This window comes from Halichoeres trimaculatus, unplaced genomic scaffold (genome assembly GCF_033239565.1).
Source record: "Halichoeres trimaculatus isolate MK-OKI-2021-1 unplaced genomic scaffold, fHalTri1.1 fHalTri1_scaffold_8, whole genome shotgun sequence".
NCBI lineage: Eukaryota > Metazoa > Chordata > Actinopteri > Labriformes > Labridae > Halichoeres > Halichoeres trimaculatus.
Genome location: NW_027437186.1, coordinates 19,804,985 through 19,826,831, shown reverse-complemented (window position 1 = coordinate 19,826,831; position 21,847 = coordinate 19,804,985). Strand labels below are relative to the sequence as shown.

General features: G+C 41.5%; 1 protein-coding gene across 4 annotated transcripts in view; it reads left to right on the top strand.

Annotated features, from left to right (window-relative positions):
* The window catches only part of ehbp1 (EH domain binding protein 1), a 233,566-nt gene that overhangs the window by 208,016 nt on the left and 3,703 nt on the right, over nucleotides 1–21,847 (top strand). For all 4 annotated transcript variants that reach the window (XM_074675143.1, XM_074675141.1, XM_074675142.1 and 1 more), the window contains 2 exons: nucleotides 13,845–13,944; nucleotides 15,010–15,083. In XM_074675143.1, coding sequence (XP_074531244.1) covers nucleotides 13,845–13,944; nucleotides 15,010–15,083 — 174 coding nt within the window. The remainder of the gene's footprint in view (nucleotides 1–13,844; nucleotides 13,945–15,009; nucleotides 15,084–21,847) is intronic.

Below are 21,847 nucleotides of genomic sequence, written 5' to 3'. Positions count from 1 at the left end.
ATGAAGGTTTGGTTTAACTAAATCCCGCAGATAATGGCCACTGTGTCAAAGACTAAAGATAGCGGGAGGGGTGGAGGTGGTGGATGGAGGGGGGGATTACTCCGGCGTTTTGCATCAGTTGCTTTCTGCTGGGTGGCCCTGCTTCTCAAAAAAAAAAAAAAAAAAAAGGAAAGAAAAAGGGAGAGACAGAGGGAAAGAGAGGGAGAGAAAAGCATTTAACGCGGCACATTGAGAAGAAGAGGGCTCTTAATGCCATCAAAGCAAGGGGAGAAATCAGCCATTAATTTATTCTGGCCCTCACACACACACACACACACACACACACACACACACACACATACACGCACACTGGCGGGTATGCAGGCTCACACACACACACGCACACAAACATAAAACATGTACACCCCTTCTGTTGTTTCCTCGATTGTTGGTTAATTTCAGTAACATCTGGTCCACGCCAGTCTTGGACGCCCACCAGAACCGACACTGACAAAGTGTTCCCGCTTATCCCTGTTTTTGTGTGTGTGTGTGTGTGTGTGTGTGTGTGTGTGTGTGTGTGTGTGTGTGTGTGTGTGTGTGTGTGTGTGTGTGTGTGTGTGTGTGTGTGTGTGTGTGTGTGTGTGTGATTGTGTGTGTGTGTGTGTGTGTGTGTGTTAGAGAGGGAGACAGTGCACACCTTGAATGATTTGTGCGTGGATTGAATTATAGCCCTGACATGAAGAGAATTTTTTCACTCTTAGATTCAGGGGGAGGGGCAGATGACTGGGCTATTCATTGGCTGATAAGAACTGATGGGGAGGTTAATAAGCTACACACCCAGGTCATCACAGGCTTTTTACTGGGCTACAGAGGAGAGTGGAGGACGATGATGATGATGAGAGGAAGTGCGTGTGTGTGTGTGCGCACGTGCACAAGTGCATGTAGCAGGTTGTAATTTGTTGGAGTTGGAAAGAGTGCATCTCTCAGTATCTTCACTCTGACGTGCTTTTAAAAGCCCCTCAAAGTTTCCTCTGTGAAACTAAATTAGCTAATTTCTCACTTTTGTGCAGGTGAGTTTGTGCTTTTCACTCAGAGGCCGTCACACAGCACATCAGTGTTAGATTTATTCTTTGAGGTGCTCTATCTCTGATGGATACCACATTTAAAAAACAACCCGCTATGTCCATTCTTACAAATATGTCAATTAAAAAAAGAAAAGTTAGAAGAAAATCTCTTACAGTGAAGGCAGGCCTTGTATATTTCTGTTGGTTACTTAACTTTGTTCCAAAAAGGATGCCAGTTTTAAGTCTGTTTTGTTGTCATGTGCTTTTACCGACAACAGCTGAAGTATGAGAGTATCAACAGCAAATGAACATTATATCAGAGTACAGCCTCCATCATTCTCTATGCAGTACATAAAATCAGATCTTGAGCCTCATACCGTGACTATTTACATGTACTTGCGCAGCTGTACAGATCTTTCTCTATAAACTCTATAAACGTTTCCTAGACACATACCACATAATTTTGTCTTCTCAGCATGCTTACCTTTACAATGCAAATACTAGCTGAATAAGTTTTAGAAAAAAAAGTTTAAAGCTTTTTAATACTGATATTGTAAACATGATAGATATAGTTTAAATGAAAATATTTTTTCTCTGTTTTTATTTTCAGCATTATCAATATTTTAAAGTTTGTATATTAATGTACTGTTAAATTGGAATGAGATGGCTAATTTGACACTAGTTTTCAGAGTTTGCAGGATTGCAACAAATTATTGTTTTATGCTTCCCCTTGCCCTGAAATGTCCTGCTCATTAGCATGTTTCAATTTTGGTAAATAATCCGTACAAAAATTCTAACGTGACATCTGAAGACTGTGCATCCTTTCCTCGTTTCCCATAACATTTAACTTCCTTCCAACTTTACAGCATTAATACCAGTAGTTGTACCATTGGTCCACTAAACCTGATGCTATGTGCTGGAGGTGTGTCTTAAGTGTTCGTTCAGTTTCTGAATACGTTTCTGCATTTCTATGTGGAATGACTGTTACAGGTACAGCTCCAAGGTCTGCACTAGGCACGTGACTCTCACTTTAGACCAAGTCCGGCATGGCTGAGGCTACTTTTTTTTTCCCCCCACAGTTCTCCCATGTAACCTGAGGCTAGAGGCAAGAAACCCCGCTGAGCAGAAGACAAAACACTCAAATAGAAAAACAGACTAATCTCTCTTCCTCTCACAAGTCCAACTTCTCCATCCCCCACACAGAAATCTCTTTCCCTCTCATGCACACACAATTTAACAATGCTGCTATTTGTTAACCTAGCTTAGTTGAAAAAAATAAATCACCTTTCACAAAACGCCTCAATTTAAAGATTTTAAAGTGGTTAACAAGGAAAAACACTCAGGTATTGTGGCTTGTTGTAGCATTTTGTGAGATTCAGTTTTGATGAGACTGAATAGAAATGTGGGCTTATTTAAGAGCATGCATATTTAAGTTGAACTATATTTGATTATAGATGCTAACACGAAGGTGAGGCAGGTAGTGCTGCAGCCTCACGGTGTTCAAAGGAAGCGTTCCCTTGTTGACTGCTCCCTAAAACTTAAATAGCTGTAGCAGTGCTTAGCAGTAATATGAATTGGCTTCAGAGGTGGAGTTGAAGATGTTTTCCCAGTGAGCATCGCTGCTGGTGTTGAGGTGGTTGATTGAACCTCTCTCATTTTGTGTTGTATCACTGAAGCTAAATGGAAGCCAGCCCCCAAAGGTCCAAGCAAAGGCTCTCGTTATGAAGAATTGAAAGAGGCACCAAGCAAGACCCTAGCATGGGGTCTCTCCTCTTCCCGCTCCTCTTTCCTCTCCCCCTCCATGCTTGCGTTGTCCCAGGGCTAATAAGAAGACACTAGACTTCTCTCCTGCTCCCTATCACCCACTCACCTTAATAATAATAGAGAGCCCCCTGTGGAAAGGAGCTGGCATGAGCTGGTGAAGATCACGCTGTTAATAGGATGATGCCTTTTTGCCTTTTGTCATGAGATTATGAACGGGATAGCCTCTCCTCGCCTCTCCTCTCTGCTCCTCCACTCCTCTTTGCTCTTCCCACACACGGCTACAGGCCTCCTGGAGGGCCCTGTCGACTTGGAGTGGAGACAGGCGTAACCGAGGCTTTGTTCCTCTGCTTGTATAGTAAAAGGCTTGCTAATGAAATACCTTTTAGGGGGTATCGGCAGGTGAGCTCCCCAATCAGGCATTTCAGCAAAAACACACACACACAGGCGCACATACACTCACATATTCTCCGTCTCCTCTCATCTGCCCCCTCTTGCTATATTAATTACCTGAAGTGCTCTGGCCTTGCAAAAAGCTCTCGATACCGCCGCTCTCCACCTTTTCTTCATCCAACACGACAGGCACAACGGCATAAGCTAGCCTAAAGTGTGGGGGTGCGACAGAAAAGAGAGGATGATAATAGAAGTAATGAACAAGGATGACAATAATGAGAATGGTAATTGAGAAATGGTTGTATGGCAGGCCCCCCTGACTTTCCTTTTGCAGCCCCAAGCTAAGTGGGGACAGGTTGAAAATCATCTTATTTAGAGCACAGTTAAATGGTTCTGAGAGAGCAGGGACTCTGTGAAGCTAAAGCTAAAGGGAGCTGACGAGGATAAAGTGATGATACAGCCAGCAATGGGTTATGGAGTGTTTCAAGACATTTCTTTTTTCTTTTAATTTCTTATTGACGATGAGTGGCATGGTCAGAGCAGCCTGTGCTGTACTGTTAGCATTATTTTTAAACACCTTAGTGCTCTAGTGCTGTCCTTCCCCCCTTCTCACTTTGGTAGTTTCTTACTGTCTGTGTTCCTGGATGTGTAAAATCACTCCCTCAAGGACCCTACACGCACCAAAGATTTGCTGTTTGATCATGAAGCATGTGTGTTTGTGTTCTGCCTGCATGTATTCTCCTTCCTTCTTATGTTTAATGTAACACCCTGTTGCGTGTATTTTCGTGTCTGTGTCGGTGGACTTCTCTGTCTGTCTTATGAGTCTCCGTCTTCCCTCCTGGCCTCCTCGCACAGGCTGCGATAGAAACAGGGCGGTCTGGGCTTCAACAGACAGAGGCTGCCTCCACCAGCCCATAGTCTGCCACTCTCTGATAATGTTTATTGATTTGTGGCAAAAACACAATTTGATGGAGTGGGGTGAGGGTGGAAGAGGAGGGGAGGTGGAAGAGAAGAGGGATTGTATTTGTGTGATTGTCACAGCTTGGCTAGTTCTGCGAGAAAAACAGAGCAAAACTCCAAAAATATCATCTGTTTACTGCTTATCAGACTTCATCTTTATTTCCCTTTATTTAATGATTTATTGTAAAATCAAAGTCTGAGATTTTTTTTCTTTCACTGATACAATTATAGAACAAAAATTAGCAGGGAGAGAGAGTTGGAAAAGGGGGACAGCAGCACTGATGATTCCTCCAACAGTAACACACTCTTCACATAAGCAGAAACATAGGAGTGTGTGTGCAGTAAGAGTGCTATGTGAACTCTGTTTGCTTGAGACCCCGCCTCATCTTAGCCTCTAACGCAGAGGAATGAGCGGTGTCTAGAGGTTGGTTTCCTGTGAGCTCTGTGGACAAATGTATTGGCCCAAGTGTACGTGTTTGTGAGAGCCAAGGTGTGTGTGTGTGTGTTTAAGAAAGAGAAAGATGAGAGGTGGTAACGTATTATCAGAACAAACCACTGCTGTCTGAGTTTAGCATGGTCTCTGGACACAAATGTTCGAACAGTGATACAATGGGTGATGAGCGTGTGGACTGTGCTGCCCATTAAAAAGGCTTTGCAAGCTGTGCTACACTGGAAAAAACTGCAATCTTATCAAGTGTTTTTGTCTTAATTTCAGAAGAAAATGTCTTTTTGGACTTAAAACTAGCCAAATTCACCTGACTTGTCAAGAAAAATGTCTTTTTTAAACTGTTTAAAGACAAAAATGAGGTCTGAATTGCTTGAAATAAGTAAAAAAAAATAATCTGCCAATGGTACAAGAAAAATTTAGTAGAAAATTAGCTTGAAACTTGAATTATGTCTTAATTAATGCTGGGCAAGTTAACGCGTTATTTTCGCGTTAACCCGTCAATCTATTAACGCTGTTGAATATTTTATCGCACATTAGTGCATGTTGCTCACACGCTTTTATTTTGTAAATGTCTGTTGCTGACCGCGGTGGAACCGGAAGTGAAATTGGCGGAAAAACACGATTAGTAACCAAAACAAGCATGGAGAAGAGGGGCAACGCCACGGAACTTAAAGGCGCTCTCCGCTTAGTGTATCAGTCCGCGCACGGCGTGCCAGATATAAACAAACGCAGGTAGTCTGCCAGGACGAAGTGACACGATGAGAACTAGAGCCTTATTTAGCAGTGTTTTTGTGTGAAAGTAACGCGCTGAAAATTCTCTAAATAAAGCGTGAATGCAGACCAATATCAGAGTTTTTCGGTGGGAGTCCGTTTATTTGTGTTTTTGGTCAAGTAAAAATTGGCCCCATCTGAGTGCAAAGGAAACCGTCTGACGAGCAGGGAGGGGGTGTTTGGTGCGAGCTCTCTGGGCTTCTGCTGCACAAAAACACTGCTGTAGGGGTAATTTCTGCCCTAAACCTTGTGATAGGACCCAACTTGTTCCATCCCAGAGTATCACTTTGATGCCCTGACAGTGGCAATAAGCTTTAATTTTGTTCTTACATTTTGTAAATTTGATTTGCACTAAATATATGATTTAACTATTACTGTATAACAGGTACTGATTTAGTGTTTGCATGACAGATGTTATGGCACTTTCACAATGCGATTAATTATGATTAATCAGGGAAATCATGTGATTAATTACAATTAAAAGTTTTAATCGTTGCCCAGCCCTAGTCTTAATACAAGAAACTTTTCTCTTGGTCCATTGGTAGACTTTTGTTTTACTTGTGTTGAGCAATTCGGTCCTCATTTTGTCTTTAAATACCTTAAAACAAGACATTTTTTCTGGACAAGTCAGGTGAATTTGGTTAGTTTTAAGTCTAAAAAGACATTTTCTACTTAAAATGAGACAAAAACACTTGATAAGAGTTCCATTTTTTGCAGTGTAACTGTATTTCATTGTCTTTCTCCTCTTAAAATATATCAAATCATTATAATTGTTCAATAAAAAATCACTCAACACTGATTATATTTGAAGATAAAGATTTTTTTTTTTTAATTATTGCAAAGCAACAACAGCATTGTGGGGAAAATGTGAATATAAGTTTGCCTTCTGTGCAGATCAGGTCCATGACCTTGAGTAACAGAGGTATTTCTTGACTCATGAGACCCAACCAGGAACAGACTTGTGTATACAAAGTCTCTATTTGTGCCCATAGACGCTTAAATTGACTAAGAGAGACCCCAGAGGTCTCCATTTAAAGTATCTGTGAATGCCAGACATGGGTTTAGACACAAACACCGCAAAGTTTTCTGTTTCAAGATGAAACTTGTTGATTTGGATGTTGCTTGAAAGTTCACGTCTTCTGTAAATATACTTAGAAATAAATAATAATATTTTCCACTAAGGGTTATGAAATATACCCAATTGATCCCACCAAATACCCCCTCTGCTTCTGCTCTCTACTCGACCTCCACCTCTTTCATAAGTTGTAAAGCAAGCAGTGGTTGACAATTGACACTGGTGGAAAAGGCAGTCATTGTGCTTCATTGTGAGTGGAGGTCTTTTTCTGTCTTTCTCTATTTCACTTTTTTCTTCTTGTACTTTTCTTCTTTTTCTATCCGAGGGAGGAAGTGGAAGAGGTGAGTGTGAATCGGTTAATGTGGTTCATTCAGCAGACATTATACACAGGTTTGATAAAGCAGGAATCTGCTCTATACGCTGGGACTATTGTGCCATTGAAGGCGGCTAAAAAGGCCTCGTACAAGCCTCCCTGGAAAAAATAGCCCTCAGCACCACTCCACTGGAGAGCAGGAAGAATAGCAGAGAGCAAGAGGACTCGCATGTGTGATGTAGAGAAGATTGAGGGGGGGTTGATTTTCACACGTCACAAGTGTTGAAATGTTACTGATTGTGGAATTGCTGCAAATGTTGCTTTATTAAAGGCTTCAGTTTGACTTTTAGGAATGTGATTCTCCTTTTAAGAGTGCAGGGAGGATGCAGGTTCTGTAACCTAAAGATTAGTTTTGCAAAAACACAGTCTCCTTCCTGTGTTAAACAAATGTCACAAACGGAGGGTGAACGCTGAATGTGTAAGCACCTGAACCTGTCTCGTTCATAAGCCACACTCTCAGTCCCTCTGTGTCTCCTTCCTCTACTCCTGTTAATTAAATCAAGTCTTCCGTAGGCTACTTATGCACAGCCCCCCCCCCTCCTTCTCCGGTCCTCGCAGCAGACCTCTCTGATTAGGCCGGCCCCTGTCATGCATATTCACATCTCTGCAGTGACAGCCTTTTAACGAGCTCTTACCTAATCACAGGAAACAATGTTCATCCTGTTCTTTTTATTCCGTCTTTTCTCATTTCCTTTCATGCATCTTTGGCTTTCATCCTCCCCGATCCCCGCTGATATCAGACGGGCTCGACGGTCGGATGGAGAGAACGATTGTAGAGGCACAAACGCGGCTCGTCCCTAAATAAACCACATTTCAGAAAGTGACTTGGACACAGAAGAGAAGTTCGGCTCTATCTCCTCCCTTTCACTCCTCCTCTCTCTTTCTCCTCCTCCTGCTCGCCTTTTTACATGTCCAATAGACAAATTGGATTAGCAGCTATTGGATTAAATAGCGAAATGGTGGGATAAGAAATGAGATGAACGTGCTGTGATCACAGCTTTTTAATGTTTTTCTCTTTCTGTCTCATTCGTTTTCCCCTTGTAATCTGAGCTCTCTCCTTCAAGGCAGAGAAGTTTCTCCAGAGAGGACAAGTGTTGTATGTCCTGCTGAAAAAGCAAGTATTTTTCACATCACCTCAAAAAGATGTGCGTAGTCCTTATGTGGCCAGGTGGTCTAAGGGTCAAAAGGTTGTCTCATAAGTGGAAGGTCAAAGAATTAACCCCTGCAAAGTAGCACTGAATGAATTATGATTTAGTTCAATGAGAGAAGCCCCTTTTTTAGATATTTATCAGAAATAACAAGCCCATCCTTTTTTTGTCAGGATTTTCTTCTTTTTTGTTATTTGTAACCGCTGTAAAATGAAAATGGCTGTAGGTTTTATTCTGTGTTTGCGCTAGGGCTGAACAATTTATCGTTTTCAGATCGAAATCGCAATTTTAGACAATGCAATTTTGAGATCTCCAAAGCAGCAATTTTTTGCAGCGCTCCTGACTGACTCAGGATCTGTTGTGTCAAGTATTATACACATTCTGTTTTACAAATTTGTAGACAAACTATATGTTAAAAGTGCTGGTAAGCAGGTCAACAACACAAAGCCTCTGTTTAGGAGTAGAAGTTGATGAAAACAGATTACTTATCATCACTATTGATGATTAAAAAACCGTGAAGTGCAATATCTGCCAGAAAAATTAGATCTTTTCCTAAAATTGTTCGGCCCGACATGTGAATATCCCAAAGCTTGATTTGAAGAAAATCGTGAATCGTATTGAAATCACAATATCTGCCAGAAAAATCGCAATTCAATCTTTTCTTCAAATCGTTCAGCCCTAGTTTGCGCTACAAATTGATGTACTGCAAGTTTTGTTGTGAAATATGATTTTTTTTTTTTGTCTCTGCAGGCAGTTTACCTCTGGCTCTGTGCATCCTAGATAAAAACACTCGACTACAAAAAAAATCTCTGACTAGAAACACTACAAACATTTACTGAGACCTAGCGCAGTAACATCATACCTTTAATTAAAAACCATCACAGGCCACCAGCAGCAGTTTGACTACCTCAGGGTGGGTTTCATTATTCCTATCTACGCTGAATGGAACAGTGGCCAAGATCGCTATCTTAATCTTATTTGGCTATAGAGGTCCTTTCCCCCCGCCTTTCCTCCTCCCAGTTTCTTTCTTCCTTTCTGTCTATCAAATAGATGCATACAAACACACACTGACCCTTCCTCAGTGGTCTTTTTTTATACCTTAAGAAAACCAGTCTCCCATCATGCATAGCAGCTTGTGTCATTGTACCTTGATTGTGTTTGTGTGAGAGTGAAACAAGAGCAGGGGGAGACAGGCAATCATCAGATAGAGGGGATGTCGGGATATGTGTATCACTTGTATCTTGGCTGTGTGTCTATATGTGTGTGAGTTGATTGTATCTTGTCTTTCTTTTTCATTGATAGCTGAGGTAACACAGGCCATGATAATAATGATGATAAGTTTACAGTAGGAAGGGAGACCCTGTGTATCTCCATCAGACATATTTCACTAATCCTTTGATGTCCTGATCAAACGTTGAACCCGTGCCAAACTTGCCGCCTCAGTCTTGGTAGATTTTGGCCTGTTTCTGCTCTGCCCTGCTCTGTGCTGAGCACTGAGAAATGGCGTGTAAGGCAAGCAACAAGACCCAGAATGCAACCTGCCAAACTGCCAGATGCTTTGATCCAAGATGGCCCCTAGAGAGCCAGCATGGATCCACAGCTTCTCAGAGCCAAGGCTGGATTCACAGACACAGTGTCAGCGGTGCCTGCCAGGGATATTTACACCATTTGTCTCCATACAACACAACATTCACCAGTGTTTTCTCTTCTTGTTGTCACTCTTAACATATGCCATTCTGTGGGCACGCTCAAACACATTGAAGGCGCAGAAAACAGCTCTTCAAAAAATCTTCTGTATGAGTGTAACTGAGCTTTTAAACTAGCATCTTTATGCCTAATAATACAGCTCACTGTCAGTGCTTGTACATCAATAAATGAGCTGATTTCAACTCATCTTCAACAGAAAATCAATAAGTAAGGAAGAAAATTGATTTGATATTGAAAAAAGGAAAACACTTTTTATCTAAACCGAAAAGATAAAATTTCTCAGGTTTGGGGGTTAAGCTTAACATAGAATAAAACATTCATTTAAAAGCAACTGAGAAAATGCACTTTTAAGCCAACTAGTACATAAAAACAGGCATGCAAAGCTGTAACAAAGATTAAGGCCAGTCTAGTGGGTCTTGTTTAATTTAAAATTGTTTGCCAATTCCAAATGTTCACTTTTAAAATGTCTGTCCTGGGAACTCTATTCTGCAATCCTGTTTTGGCATTTTATATACAATTTTTTTCAGTGATTGATATACATGTGTATTATGGATGCCATTACTTTGTAGTTTTAAAGTTGCTGAGCATAAATATTACACTCAGTGCATGCAGCTGGATTTTATGGGGAATCAAACCTCTGTCTCTTTAAGAGTCAGGTAGGATGGAGGTCAAAGTTCAGCTCTTGAGAGGTCGAGTGAAAGGAAGAAGATGCTGAGCATCTGTCAAATGTTCCCAGCCTCCCGTCCTCCCTCCATTCCTCTCTTCCCTCTTTTCTTTCACTGCTATGAAATCGCTCACCTGCTTACCCTTATCACCCCTTTTCTCCTTTCTCAAGTCATGACTTCCACATTCACCATTTTCCCCTCCATCTCTCCCTTTCTCTGTCCTTCCCCCCTCCTCTCCTTCATCCTACTTCCTTTACCTTTCCTCTGACCTCCCCGCCTTTCTCTCTTGCTTCTCCTCCTTCCCTTTCACTCCCTCCCTCTGCCTCCCCTCCTTCCTTTCATAAAATGCGGCTGGTGGTTGGCTGGTAGCTGCTGGCTGGGTAGCGGTGGGGGATATAGCTTTATAATCCCTCCTCGTCTTCCAGCCCGCCTCGCCACAATGTCACAGGAGCTTAATATTTGCCATTATTATTTGCTTGTTTTATTTGACTCCGAGGCAGCACAATGACCTGTCAGCACAGGCTTTATCCCTCCTCCGAGTGTCGTCCGTTTCAAAGTTGACTACAGTAATCCACGAGCCCCCGATTCCGCTAAATCCTGAAGCTTTCTTTCATTCGCTCATTCTTTTTTCCTTTCCCTCGATCCCCCTCCTCGCTCCACCCTCCTAAATGAAATTACATACATCTGCTGGCTCAGAGTATCACAAATGTCCACACGCTCACCGGTGTCCCCGCACACATCCACGCGCCTGCCTTTGTCGTCAGTTCTTCTACCAGTATCCAGTGTGTGTGTGTTTGTGTGTGTGTGTGTGTGTGTGTGTGTGTGTGTGGATGAAAACAAAATATTTCCCCCATTTTTCCTGTCTCAAGCTGAAGATCAAGATCACATCAAAAAGTACCAAACTTTATGGCAAAAAGGGGCATAAAATAGACCAACATACAGATGTAAGTCAAAGGAAAGTGTGAAAGCCTGACAAAAAATGGAAGAAAGCATCAAAACATACGTTTTATGCATGAAAAGAACTATAAAATATAATAACTTGGCACAGATCTATTATGTAGGGCTTGCCAATGCTTTAATTATTATTCAGAGGACTCCCAATTAATAAATAAGTGGTATGAAATGTCTTCTTAGTGTTAATTCTGTTATGATGCCGGCTGTAGCCTCCCAGCTATTAACTCTCCCTCTTGAGAAGAGAGGAAAAAAACAGCAAGAGATAATAACATAAGCTCTAAGACGATCTTTCATCTGGCATCCTCTGTTTTCATCCATTTCTTCTCCTCACAGACGCACCGAGTGTCAGATTAGTGCTGCTGTCGCTATTTAAATGGCCTCTTGTGCAACAAAGCTCACATCCCATTTCTAGACATTTAATGGTGCTGAGCGAAATGACCACAGCATTTTATCAACACGATTTCAGAGAAAGAGAGGGGGAAACACTGTCAAAGAAAATCAAAACAAAAACGTGCCTCATTCTAAACTGTTTTGTGTCACTCTTTCTGTCATCTTTACCAGCCACTTACTGAAAACACCCAACCTTTTCTTTAACTTGTAAAAAATGATGAGCTATCACCCTCACTGAAGACTTGAATTCTCTGTAAAAGAATGTTTTTATTTCAGCCTGATAATGATTTTATTATATCTTCATGCACAAGTCACTTGGTTAAAGTGAATTGTCAAAAAGAAACTCAAACTGAACTTTTGGTCTTGACTAAGAAGGATTTTTGTTGGTTGTATAGATCACACAAATATACAATTTTCAGTAATGCTAAGCTCAACAAGATAATAAAACATCTATGCTGAAACAGATTTGATCAGAAACTGTGAAAATTTCATCACACAGTCTTACTTGCTTTAAATATTCAAATTTCCAACATTCCTCCCAAAGTTTTAGTCACTGAGAAGCTACGTTCTATATGCAGCCTCTCTAAGTCTACGGTGAAATAAATGCCGGACGTCAGACATTGTAAAATAGATTAAAATATAAGATCTGTATCTAATGATTGTAATTACCAAAAATATGCATTATAACAACATATTTGCAATTAGTAAAAGACTTTGACAAAAAAAAATGGTCAGAATGTGAAATTTCCTGGGATTTAAAGTTTCCTCTTTGTTTGTACTGGTTATGAACATCCATGTGTTTTTTTTAATAGAGATTTTTTTCTTTCCTATGAAATTAATGAAAACATTTTTTATTTATTTTTATTTTTTTTAAAAAGGAAACTTTTTCTGGGTTTTGAGTCAATACACACTAGAAAATTAGATTAGATATGATGCATGTTTTGAGACTTAAATTTGAATTATTTTTTTTTCTTTATTTTATTGTAGGCTATTTATTTGTTTTTGTTTTGTTTGTTTTTGTTGTTGATCAATGACGGGTTAATGTAGGCTGTTCAAAATCAACTGTATGTGATGTCAGACCATCTGTTGTTTTTTTAAAAAAAAAGTTGTTAAAGAAGGGGCAGACAAATATAAGAGACATTTCTCTTCACGCTGCTCCTTTCCTATCATGAATGTGTTTGTTTATAAATAAATAAATAAATAAGGTAGAGTACCTTGTTTTCATCTCTTATCTTCAACATGCTCCAAAGGTTAGCAAACTAGCTGGTTACTGAGTCTTCTTCTGCTGCTGCTTTTTTTTTTTCTTACATGTACATTGAATGTGTCAGCACAGATTAAAGGCCAAATTACAGCTTTTTAAAGAAAACAAAACAAAAAAAAAACTTTGTTGATTTTAGTCTGCTCTGAAAAATATTAAAAATACATGATAGAGGCTGCTATGGAATCAGCTATATGAGGTTTTCATTTAGCTGTTCACGTCTTGTTGTACCCTGTGAGTAAGGTAAAGCACCGGGCTTTAGCCCCAGGCGTGAGTGAAGCTTACATTAGCCATGCATCTGAGTCTTGCTAGCTTTCTGTGTGTTGAGCAGGTCTTACACCAAGCATCACAGAGTACCAGAGACGTGCTTTTGCTTATGTATTTATTTTTTCTGAAGGCCTGCTGAGTGATTGGTGGGATATGTATTGCCCTACAGTGAGAGAGGCTCCACTCTGTAAAGGCACACGCCGGTAATCGCTGAGTTAATCCCACCCTGGTTGAAGCTGTATTGACGTTGTGAAGACATGGTGTGAAGTATGTGAATGTTTACACAGGGAACATAAGCAAGATGTGTATTTACACACACACATAAATATCTAGTGGACTCTGCAGCAGCAGCAGCAGAGGACTTAACTGAGGCGCTTATCTACATCATCTCTTTTATGTGTGGTCACCTTATTTAAACTGTATGCTTTAACTCTACAGTTTACAGTTTACAGCTGTTGAAAATCACCTGTTATCTCACACTCACTCTGATGTCAAAGCACCTGTCTGTTTAGTAGCTTTTTAAGAATGCAAGGAAACACCTGAGGATCAACATTAACAGCAGCAGAAGTTATAGAAAAATGTGCTCTGACATTTTTAACTCAGCTTGATTTTCTGTCTCTGTGTTTTTTAGGAAACAACAAAGAAGAAGAGGAGGCCATGATGCAAGAGTGGTTCATGTTGGTGAACAAGAAGAATGCACTCATCAGGAGACAGAACCAGCTCTCTCTGCTGTAGGTTTAACACCATTTTACACTAACACGTCTCTGTAACCACTCACCTCCACATGCTCCTCCTCATTTTAGATCAAACTCCCTGATTTCAGGGATCTTTGCTGTTTTGTTTCCTACACGAGTTAGTTGAGTAAAAGTCATCCCCACTCCTATTTCTCCTGGTAATATTTTGTTACATTTAGCTGCTTGAATAACCTGAAATTTTCAGACTTTTTTCAAGCATCAGATCGAACATGTTGAAGTCACACAGAGTGGGAGTGTGTCTTCCACTCCATTCACCCCCTCTGTCTATCCGCTCATTGATTTACATGTGGGCAGGATATGAAATCAATAGAAATGTGGCGATCATCACTCCATTGCTAGTCTCTTTGTATGTGGTCAGCTGCGACAGGTGGAAACCCACACACACACACACACACACACACACACACACACACACACAGACACGCTGCCTTTTTTCCTTCATTTGCGGCTGTTGGGATTTCAAAGTGTGCTCATGAAGGGGAGATTGAAGTATTCATAATCACATTATATCGTGGGAAAGAGGAGGCTTTTAAAGTGGCCAATTGACAGAAGGGCTGATTATTAGCCCTTTCTGTTCCCTCTTTGTGGAGGCGAAGAGAAGAAGGAGCCTGTGAAGGACAAATTCTATTAGGGACCGAATAAGCTCATTTTTTAATATGGCTGAAAGAGGAAAGAATTCAATTTGTGCGGCACACACACCCCCACACACTCTACATATGCACACATGTAGACCACAAACAGCCAGGATATAAGCACATATCTACATTTTGTCTTTTTGTTTTTAGATTACCATCCATTTCCCCAGCTTTCTACTCTCCTCTTTTTACTCACACACATTTACCCAGGGCTAAGTCAGAGCTGTATGTGTATCAGTTATGTGCAGTAGATTAATGTGAAGCTGGAGAGGGTTCAGGCGAGTCACTGAATCAATGTTTATTGCAGGTTTCTTTAAGTGCTTAATGATTTAGTCATTAACATATTGATGAACTTTGTTGTGTGTGTGTTTTTCCTCTCCCTCTCCCACTTTCTAACTTGCCACAGGGAGAAAGAGCACGATCTGGAGAGACGCTTCGAACTGCTGAACAGAGAGCTGAGAGCCATGCTGGCCATCGAGGGTGAGACACAGAAACACATGTGCACACGCATTTCAAGTGGTTTGTTGAGCACAATGTATTGTCTTCAGGTATAAAGCTGCAGAAATACCTCTCCTCTGCACATCAGAAAGTCCCTAGTAAATTTAAAATTCCTGATGTTTAACGAGCGGGTCAATCGAGAGTCACTTCTGACTTGATCTTTACTGCAAATATGAGACGAAACAATCAATCCATTTTTCAATTGTCATGATAAAACAGGAATTCTGCCCTCTCATTTCCTGACTTACTCATAAACCCCCCCAAATGCAGAAAACAGTTTAAATTTGACAAGTTTGTCAGATAATCATTTTTCTTTGGCATCAGGTAAAGACAAACAGCACCAGTTGTTGTTTATTCTCTTTTTCCTGGTGATTAAAGGTGAGTGACTGTCAGAAAGGCTGAAAGTGCTTCATCTTCCTCCATGTCTTGTTTCCATGAGTCCTTTTCTGTTCCTGCGCTTTGTCCAGCCTTCTTAAAGAGCCTAAAGCAGGATGATTTGAATTCTGCGTCGGCTCCTTGATGAGGATTAAGATGCGAGCGTGCGAGGGATTTCACTCCCTGATACTTGATCAATGCTATCTGTTTCCTAGCCAGACTCTGACTGGCTGATGCCTGATTTTAAATCTAACAGCAGCCACACTAAGAGACGGTTTGTGAGGTTAAAAAAATAGTTATATTATTGAAAGCTTGTTAACTATACTGCAGCCAGAGAAGCAGCCATTGTGTCGTATCAAAGTTGTCAGGGGGCCGTAGAAGTTTAATCCCCTTCGACTGCGTCCTTTTTGGCAAAATGAACCTTTTGCCAATCAATGCTAATTGATTTTGCCATTCGACATTGACCACCCCTACCTCCCCTTACCCCTCTCTTTCTCCTGACAGCCTTCGGACAGCCATTGTAATTTCACCAGCCACCTGATAAGCTACCTGGTCCATAATAAATCAATTGTAATTAGCAAGAATGGAGGTGAGATGGCAGGAGGGGGTTGAGGGGGGGACATGCGTAGTGGAGCAGACAGCTCCACGCTGCCTGCGTTTGGGTGGATATTTTTCTCTTCGGCAGGTTCTTTTATTTCTTTATATTTATTGAGCCTCAAGAGTTGTTCTGTTTCATACATCAGCCTCTGTTTTCTTCACTCTGTGGCCTTGGTTTTGTTTGTTATTTCATCACTTTCTGTTGCCTTTTTACATGCTGCTGTGTTACAGAGTGTGTGTGTTGTTGGGTTTCTGTTTGCACATATTTCTTTATACATCAAATGTGTATCAGGTGTCTGCCTGCTGGTCTGTTTGCGTGTGTGTGTTTGCGTGTGTGTGTGTGTGTCTTGAGGTGAGAGAGCAGAGATAGTGTGTGAGGTGAGGTGGAGAGGTGGTGTGTGTCGTGTCACTGCGCTCCCCTCTGCCTTCATGTGGACTTGTTGGATTTGCAGCTGACTAACTTATCAGCTGGCCTTATTTTCCTCCCTAAGGGAGGCACTTAACATTCACAGGCTCTACCTTTCTGTAGCCGCCACAGATAGTTCTGAGCTGCTGGGAAGAGAGCTGAGTTTGTGTGCACGCATGTGTGTGTGTGTGTGTGTGTGCGTGCGTGTGTGTGTGTGCGTGTGTGTGTGTGTGTGTGTGTGTGTGTGTGTGTGTGTGTGTGTGTTGGGGCGGGGGGTAAGAGACAGAGAGCAGAAGCATCTGATGGTTTGTTGGACTACACCTGCATGTTTACATCTCACAGGTGTGTTTGTGTGGCCACCTGTGTGCCAGTCTATTTGTGTCTTTATATTTGTGTGTCTCTAAGGGTGTGTGTGTGTGTGTGTGTGTGTGTGTGTGTGTGTGTGTGTGTGTGAGAGAGAGAGTGAGTCTGGCACTCATCTCCCAGCTCTTATTTGGTGCTTGGGCAGGTCCATTGAGCGATGGTCGGGCGTGCGGGTAATTGCTGATTTGGTTGGCCAGTCGATGACAGAGAGAGAGAGAGATGCACTTTGAGTCCGAGCAGAGAGGAAAAAAACACACAACATTACAACACACACACACACACACACACACACACACACACACACACACACACACACACACAGATGGTGCAGAAAATACATACCTGCAATGATCTCTCCATCTCTTCCTCTTTGCAGATCCTTAAAGTGAAACACTGCAGATTCCCTCAATCTGAGCAGGCATAGTGCTCGTATGCTCATAGCGCAGACCGCCACCAAGCATATTGTGATTCTCACCCAACACTTTAGTCCTACTTTAATGTTATACTCCCTTTCAGCAGACTGTCTGCTACAATTTGGTGTTAGTTGCAGGTTTGTACGATAATTTGTTTCCTGACAGCGTTGAAAATTATGATGACCCAGCACATATTTTATATTCAAGATCTTAGTATCCAGAATATTGCCAGGATCTGGATCGTACTTTTACATCTGTCAGAAACTATGGTGACCTTGTCTTGTATTGTTTTGCAAAGCAATCTGACCATTTATTGTGAAGTTATTTACACATATGGTGAAAACGTCCCTATCTCTCAATGATGAAGAATCCGATAAAAAAAATCCTGGATCCAAAATTTAATCACTTCTTCCTTATCCCATTTTGAACATTTCCTGAAAATTTCATCAAGATCCGTTTGTTACTTTTTGAGTTATGTTGTTCACAGACAAACAGACAAACTCTGCCAAAAACATAACCTCCTTGGCGAAGGTAATAAGCCGTCGAGTTGCAGCAGACATGGATGACTTCGTAAACAAAGAACATCATCCTTTAACACATATTAGCTAGCTGTGGTTGATGCTGTAGAGCAAAACAGATAGAGGAAGAAATATGTCTGATGACATTAAATTTAACCTTCTTGTTGCTGACGAAGCTCTGAGCTGCACAACAGACACACACACACACACACAAGAGGAGGACAGACAGCGATCCTTTGAGGTGGAAAGAGGAGTCACAGAAAGATGAGTCACCAAAAATCAGCTCTGGAGCTGAGATCTAAACTTTTTATTTTGTATTTTGGGTCAAAGATGAGTTCACAGCTGTTTCAAGCACAAGGAGGAGTCACAGATTACAAAAGCACTTCACAAGGGGAGGTTCAAAAAAGAGGAGGGGAAGTTTAATCTGCATTATCACAGCTGCAGTTTTGATATCAACATAATCTGAAAAATTAATGGATTAAAGATTTACTTAATGAAAGGGATACACAGGCCTGGATAGCACTCAAAAAATCAGCATGAGAAATCAAAATCTGTCTTTAAAACAATACAAAAGTATTGAAATCAAGTAACAGGCAACAGTGAAGATACAAAGTAAAAGTTACTCTGAAAGATTTCTACATCATCCATGATCAGATTGTCTCTGTACCCATGTTTTAAGTTTCCAGAGATCAATGAAATGTGCAGCTGCATCAGGAGAAAACAGTTGAATAAGTGCTGGGTGGAGACCATCATATCAGCATTGATGTCGTTCTGAGCATGCTCAGTGCGAACCACCTCCTCCACCTTCTTGGTGTGATGCCAGGTTTGGAAAATGCCATCTGTATGCCACACTCTCATCTCTCTGCCACAAAATTGATCCACTATGCCCTCTTTATCTGCTTACCGATTCACACCTATGTATGCACACACACAAAACTGTGTCTTGGCTCCCTTTAGAGCAGCCTGAGTGTGTGTGTTTGTGTATATGTGTGTGTGCGTGTTTTTAAAGTGGACGCCCTCTCGCCATCTAAAAGGGATTTATGCATAGCCGGGTCCCAGAGTTTTTCCTGTTACGGTTTGATATGATAAGCTTTTTTATATGTTTAAAATCAATATGTAATCCTATGCAGGAGCTTATCCCGCTCCACACCCCCGACACACACACACACACACACACACTTCCCATTTGTAAATCTATTTGGGCTTTGTAACACATCGGGGCGGCACGCCACAGACCCTGATTGATTAGGTGCACTGTGGAATCCTATCACATGGGCGACTTTTGATGATGTCGCCAACTCTTTCAGGGTTGCTAGTTGACTGGAACCGTCGATAACAAGTAGCTTCGTTCCACAAGTTCTCAGACTTGAGTTTGGGGGAATTTAGGAAAATAATTTATTTGCAGCGGGCTTTCGTTCCCTGATTTCTGGTTCTTTATTTTATTCAGGTTTCACAGGAAGCAGAGATAAAGTGTGGCCTCACTTTAAATGTGTGTCCCCAGAAGATATTGGAACAAGTGGCCCCTGTGGTGTAGCTAACATCATCTTGTATGCTGCTTATTGTAACATCTGCTGGAACAGATTCTGTTTAGATTCATGCTGCCATTTTTGGATCCCTCACTGCCGTCTGATCTGCTCGTGTTTTTCTTCTGCACTCCTGATGGCGCACAAGTGACTTTTGTCTCAGTTCATTAAGGTCGTGTTTTAAATTAATCAGTTAGGAGAGGGGATAATAAAGGTAAGCTGGTCCCTCATATTAAGAACCTTATGATAAACATTAGTTGATCGAAGTATTAAAAGTGCTCTTCTAATGACATAAACATATAGTGGTGGAAAAAAGTTTTGGGACACCCTTAAAATTTTACGCAATCTCAAATTTGACATGTACGTCCATTCCATTTCTGAACATTGTTGGTATCAAAGTCAACAAATAACAGAGAATATGTTCAGAACTGAAAAAAAAATAGATAAACCATCATATCATTAAATTCATATTTAGCAGTCCTGCCATTAGCAGCAGTAGAGCTCTAATACTGACTGGCATGTTCCCAATCCGCCTTTCACACTGTTGAGGGCTCATCTTCTCCCATTCTTCTCCAATTACTGCTTTTAATTCCTCTAAATTCTTTGGTTTACGCTTTGAAACAGACCCTTTTGATAATCCACCTCAGATTTTTAATGGGGCTCATGTCCAGAGATGGAGCTGTCCACTCTAAGACCTGGAACCCGTGCTCCTGCAGTGTAGTTCTACTGTCCCTGGATGTGGGACAAGGAGCATTATCTTGTTGAAACATCCAGTTTTGACCTCGATGGAACAGAGCATGTGCAGAAGGGAGCGTGTGGGTTTGAAGAATGGCACAAAACTTGGCGGAGTTCAATATACCATCACAGTTAGTGAGAAGACCATCACCAGCAATACCCTTACATTTCCAAACTGCTTCCAGGTACAACGCCAGGCTAACCCAGTTTCTCATTGGTCAGGGGCTTCTTGACAGCCCTGTAGGACCTCAGGATCTTGAAGTCGTCCCCATACAGTGGAACGCCGGACACTTGCTTGGTTTGACCACTGCTGCTGAAACTCCTGTGATGTCATTGGCTGGTTTTCAGTGACATGTGGCTCTGGTCATTTCTTGCTAAAGAAACTTTTGGAAGCCAGATCTTGGTTTGGCTTCCAAGTTGTGGGTTCATCTGTATTTCTGCAGAGTGGATCAAACTGCTGAAGGACTGCATCTGTACTTCCTGGGTATCTGTCAGCAGCTGTACCCTTCCTGGATCTTCAGGTGTGATTCCTGCGTCAGGTTCCTTGTTGTAAACATTTTTGTCTCTGAGAACTTTCAAATGTGCTGTGTTGGTTATAGACACAAAGCACAACAACAAAAATCATATATTTAAAAAAAACATGACCTTCATCAGCAGATCTTTGGTACCTAATAGACCCAATACTTAAATTTCAGTTACAGCCTTGGATTGCTGATTACATCACAGTCTCATATGTAATCAAACACTTTTGTGGGATTTGAAACTACAGAAGACAAATCTTTTTTTTTTTTTGTACTCTGGTTGGATTTTAGAAAACTACAGTGCCCATGTGGCCGTGGTTATCAGGACTCATCTTAGAACAGTTTGGCTTATTGACGCGTGTTGAGTCTTCAGAGTTGTTCAGGTAATGAACTGGAAGTTTGGACGGTGATTACTGAAATAAGAACATTTGAATATCCCTCAGGCTCCAGCTGAGTGTGATTGAATCAGCCTTATGAAGAGAGAAGTCTTCATTTAGTTGTAACTAGACTTAAGGAAGGAAACTACAGCTTTCAGTTAGGAATCCAAACACCAAACCTTTTCTTCAGTTTTTAAAAGTTTGCATGAGACACAACAGATCTTCGTTCTCCTGGTTGCAGTTAAGAGTTTTTGCATGTATCAGCCCCCCCTCGCTTTTGGACGTTTTTCTTCTCTTGTGACACTTTTTGTCTCTTGACTCCACTTGGACCACAGCCAAAACCAGCTTCTGGAGGTCTTTTACACCAGAACAAGAGGTAGGAGAGAGGAAAACAATGCAATGACAAAGAAGAGAAGGGGAGGAAGCTTTTGGATCCTGCTATCAGAGTGTTTTATCCCGACGTCACGCAGTTGTGTGTGCGAGGCTAAAAGCTGGAGACAGACAGGTTTGTGTGAGATGATCTCGCCTCACTTTGAAAGAACAGAGCTTTTGGACCCGTTTGCTGTCTTGAATAAATTTAGCATCGAGGAGAGAGTGAGGCGGGGAGGGGTTCATGGGGATTTGAACCAGCGCATTCTTGTGTGCCTTGTGCAGACTCACATGGTTACCGCGCACGGTGAGGGTTATCTGAATACACCATGTGAGCTGTGCACACTTCTTCAAAGTCTTCTCTCCCTCTCTCTGTGATGGGGGAGGCGGGGTTAACGTGAAGGGGGGGTCTGAGTGGCTGCAGGGTGTTTTGTTTGTCCCCGGGTGTCTGGTTACCCAGCCTGCCCTGCTCTGGTGTTGCCTGGTCACGTCTCTCATCAACTCTCTTTATTGTTTACCTTCCTAATGAGGGGGGCGGGACTCTCTGAC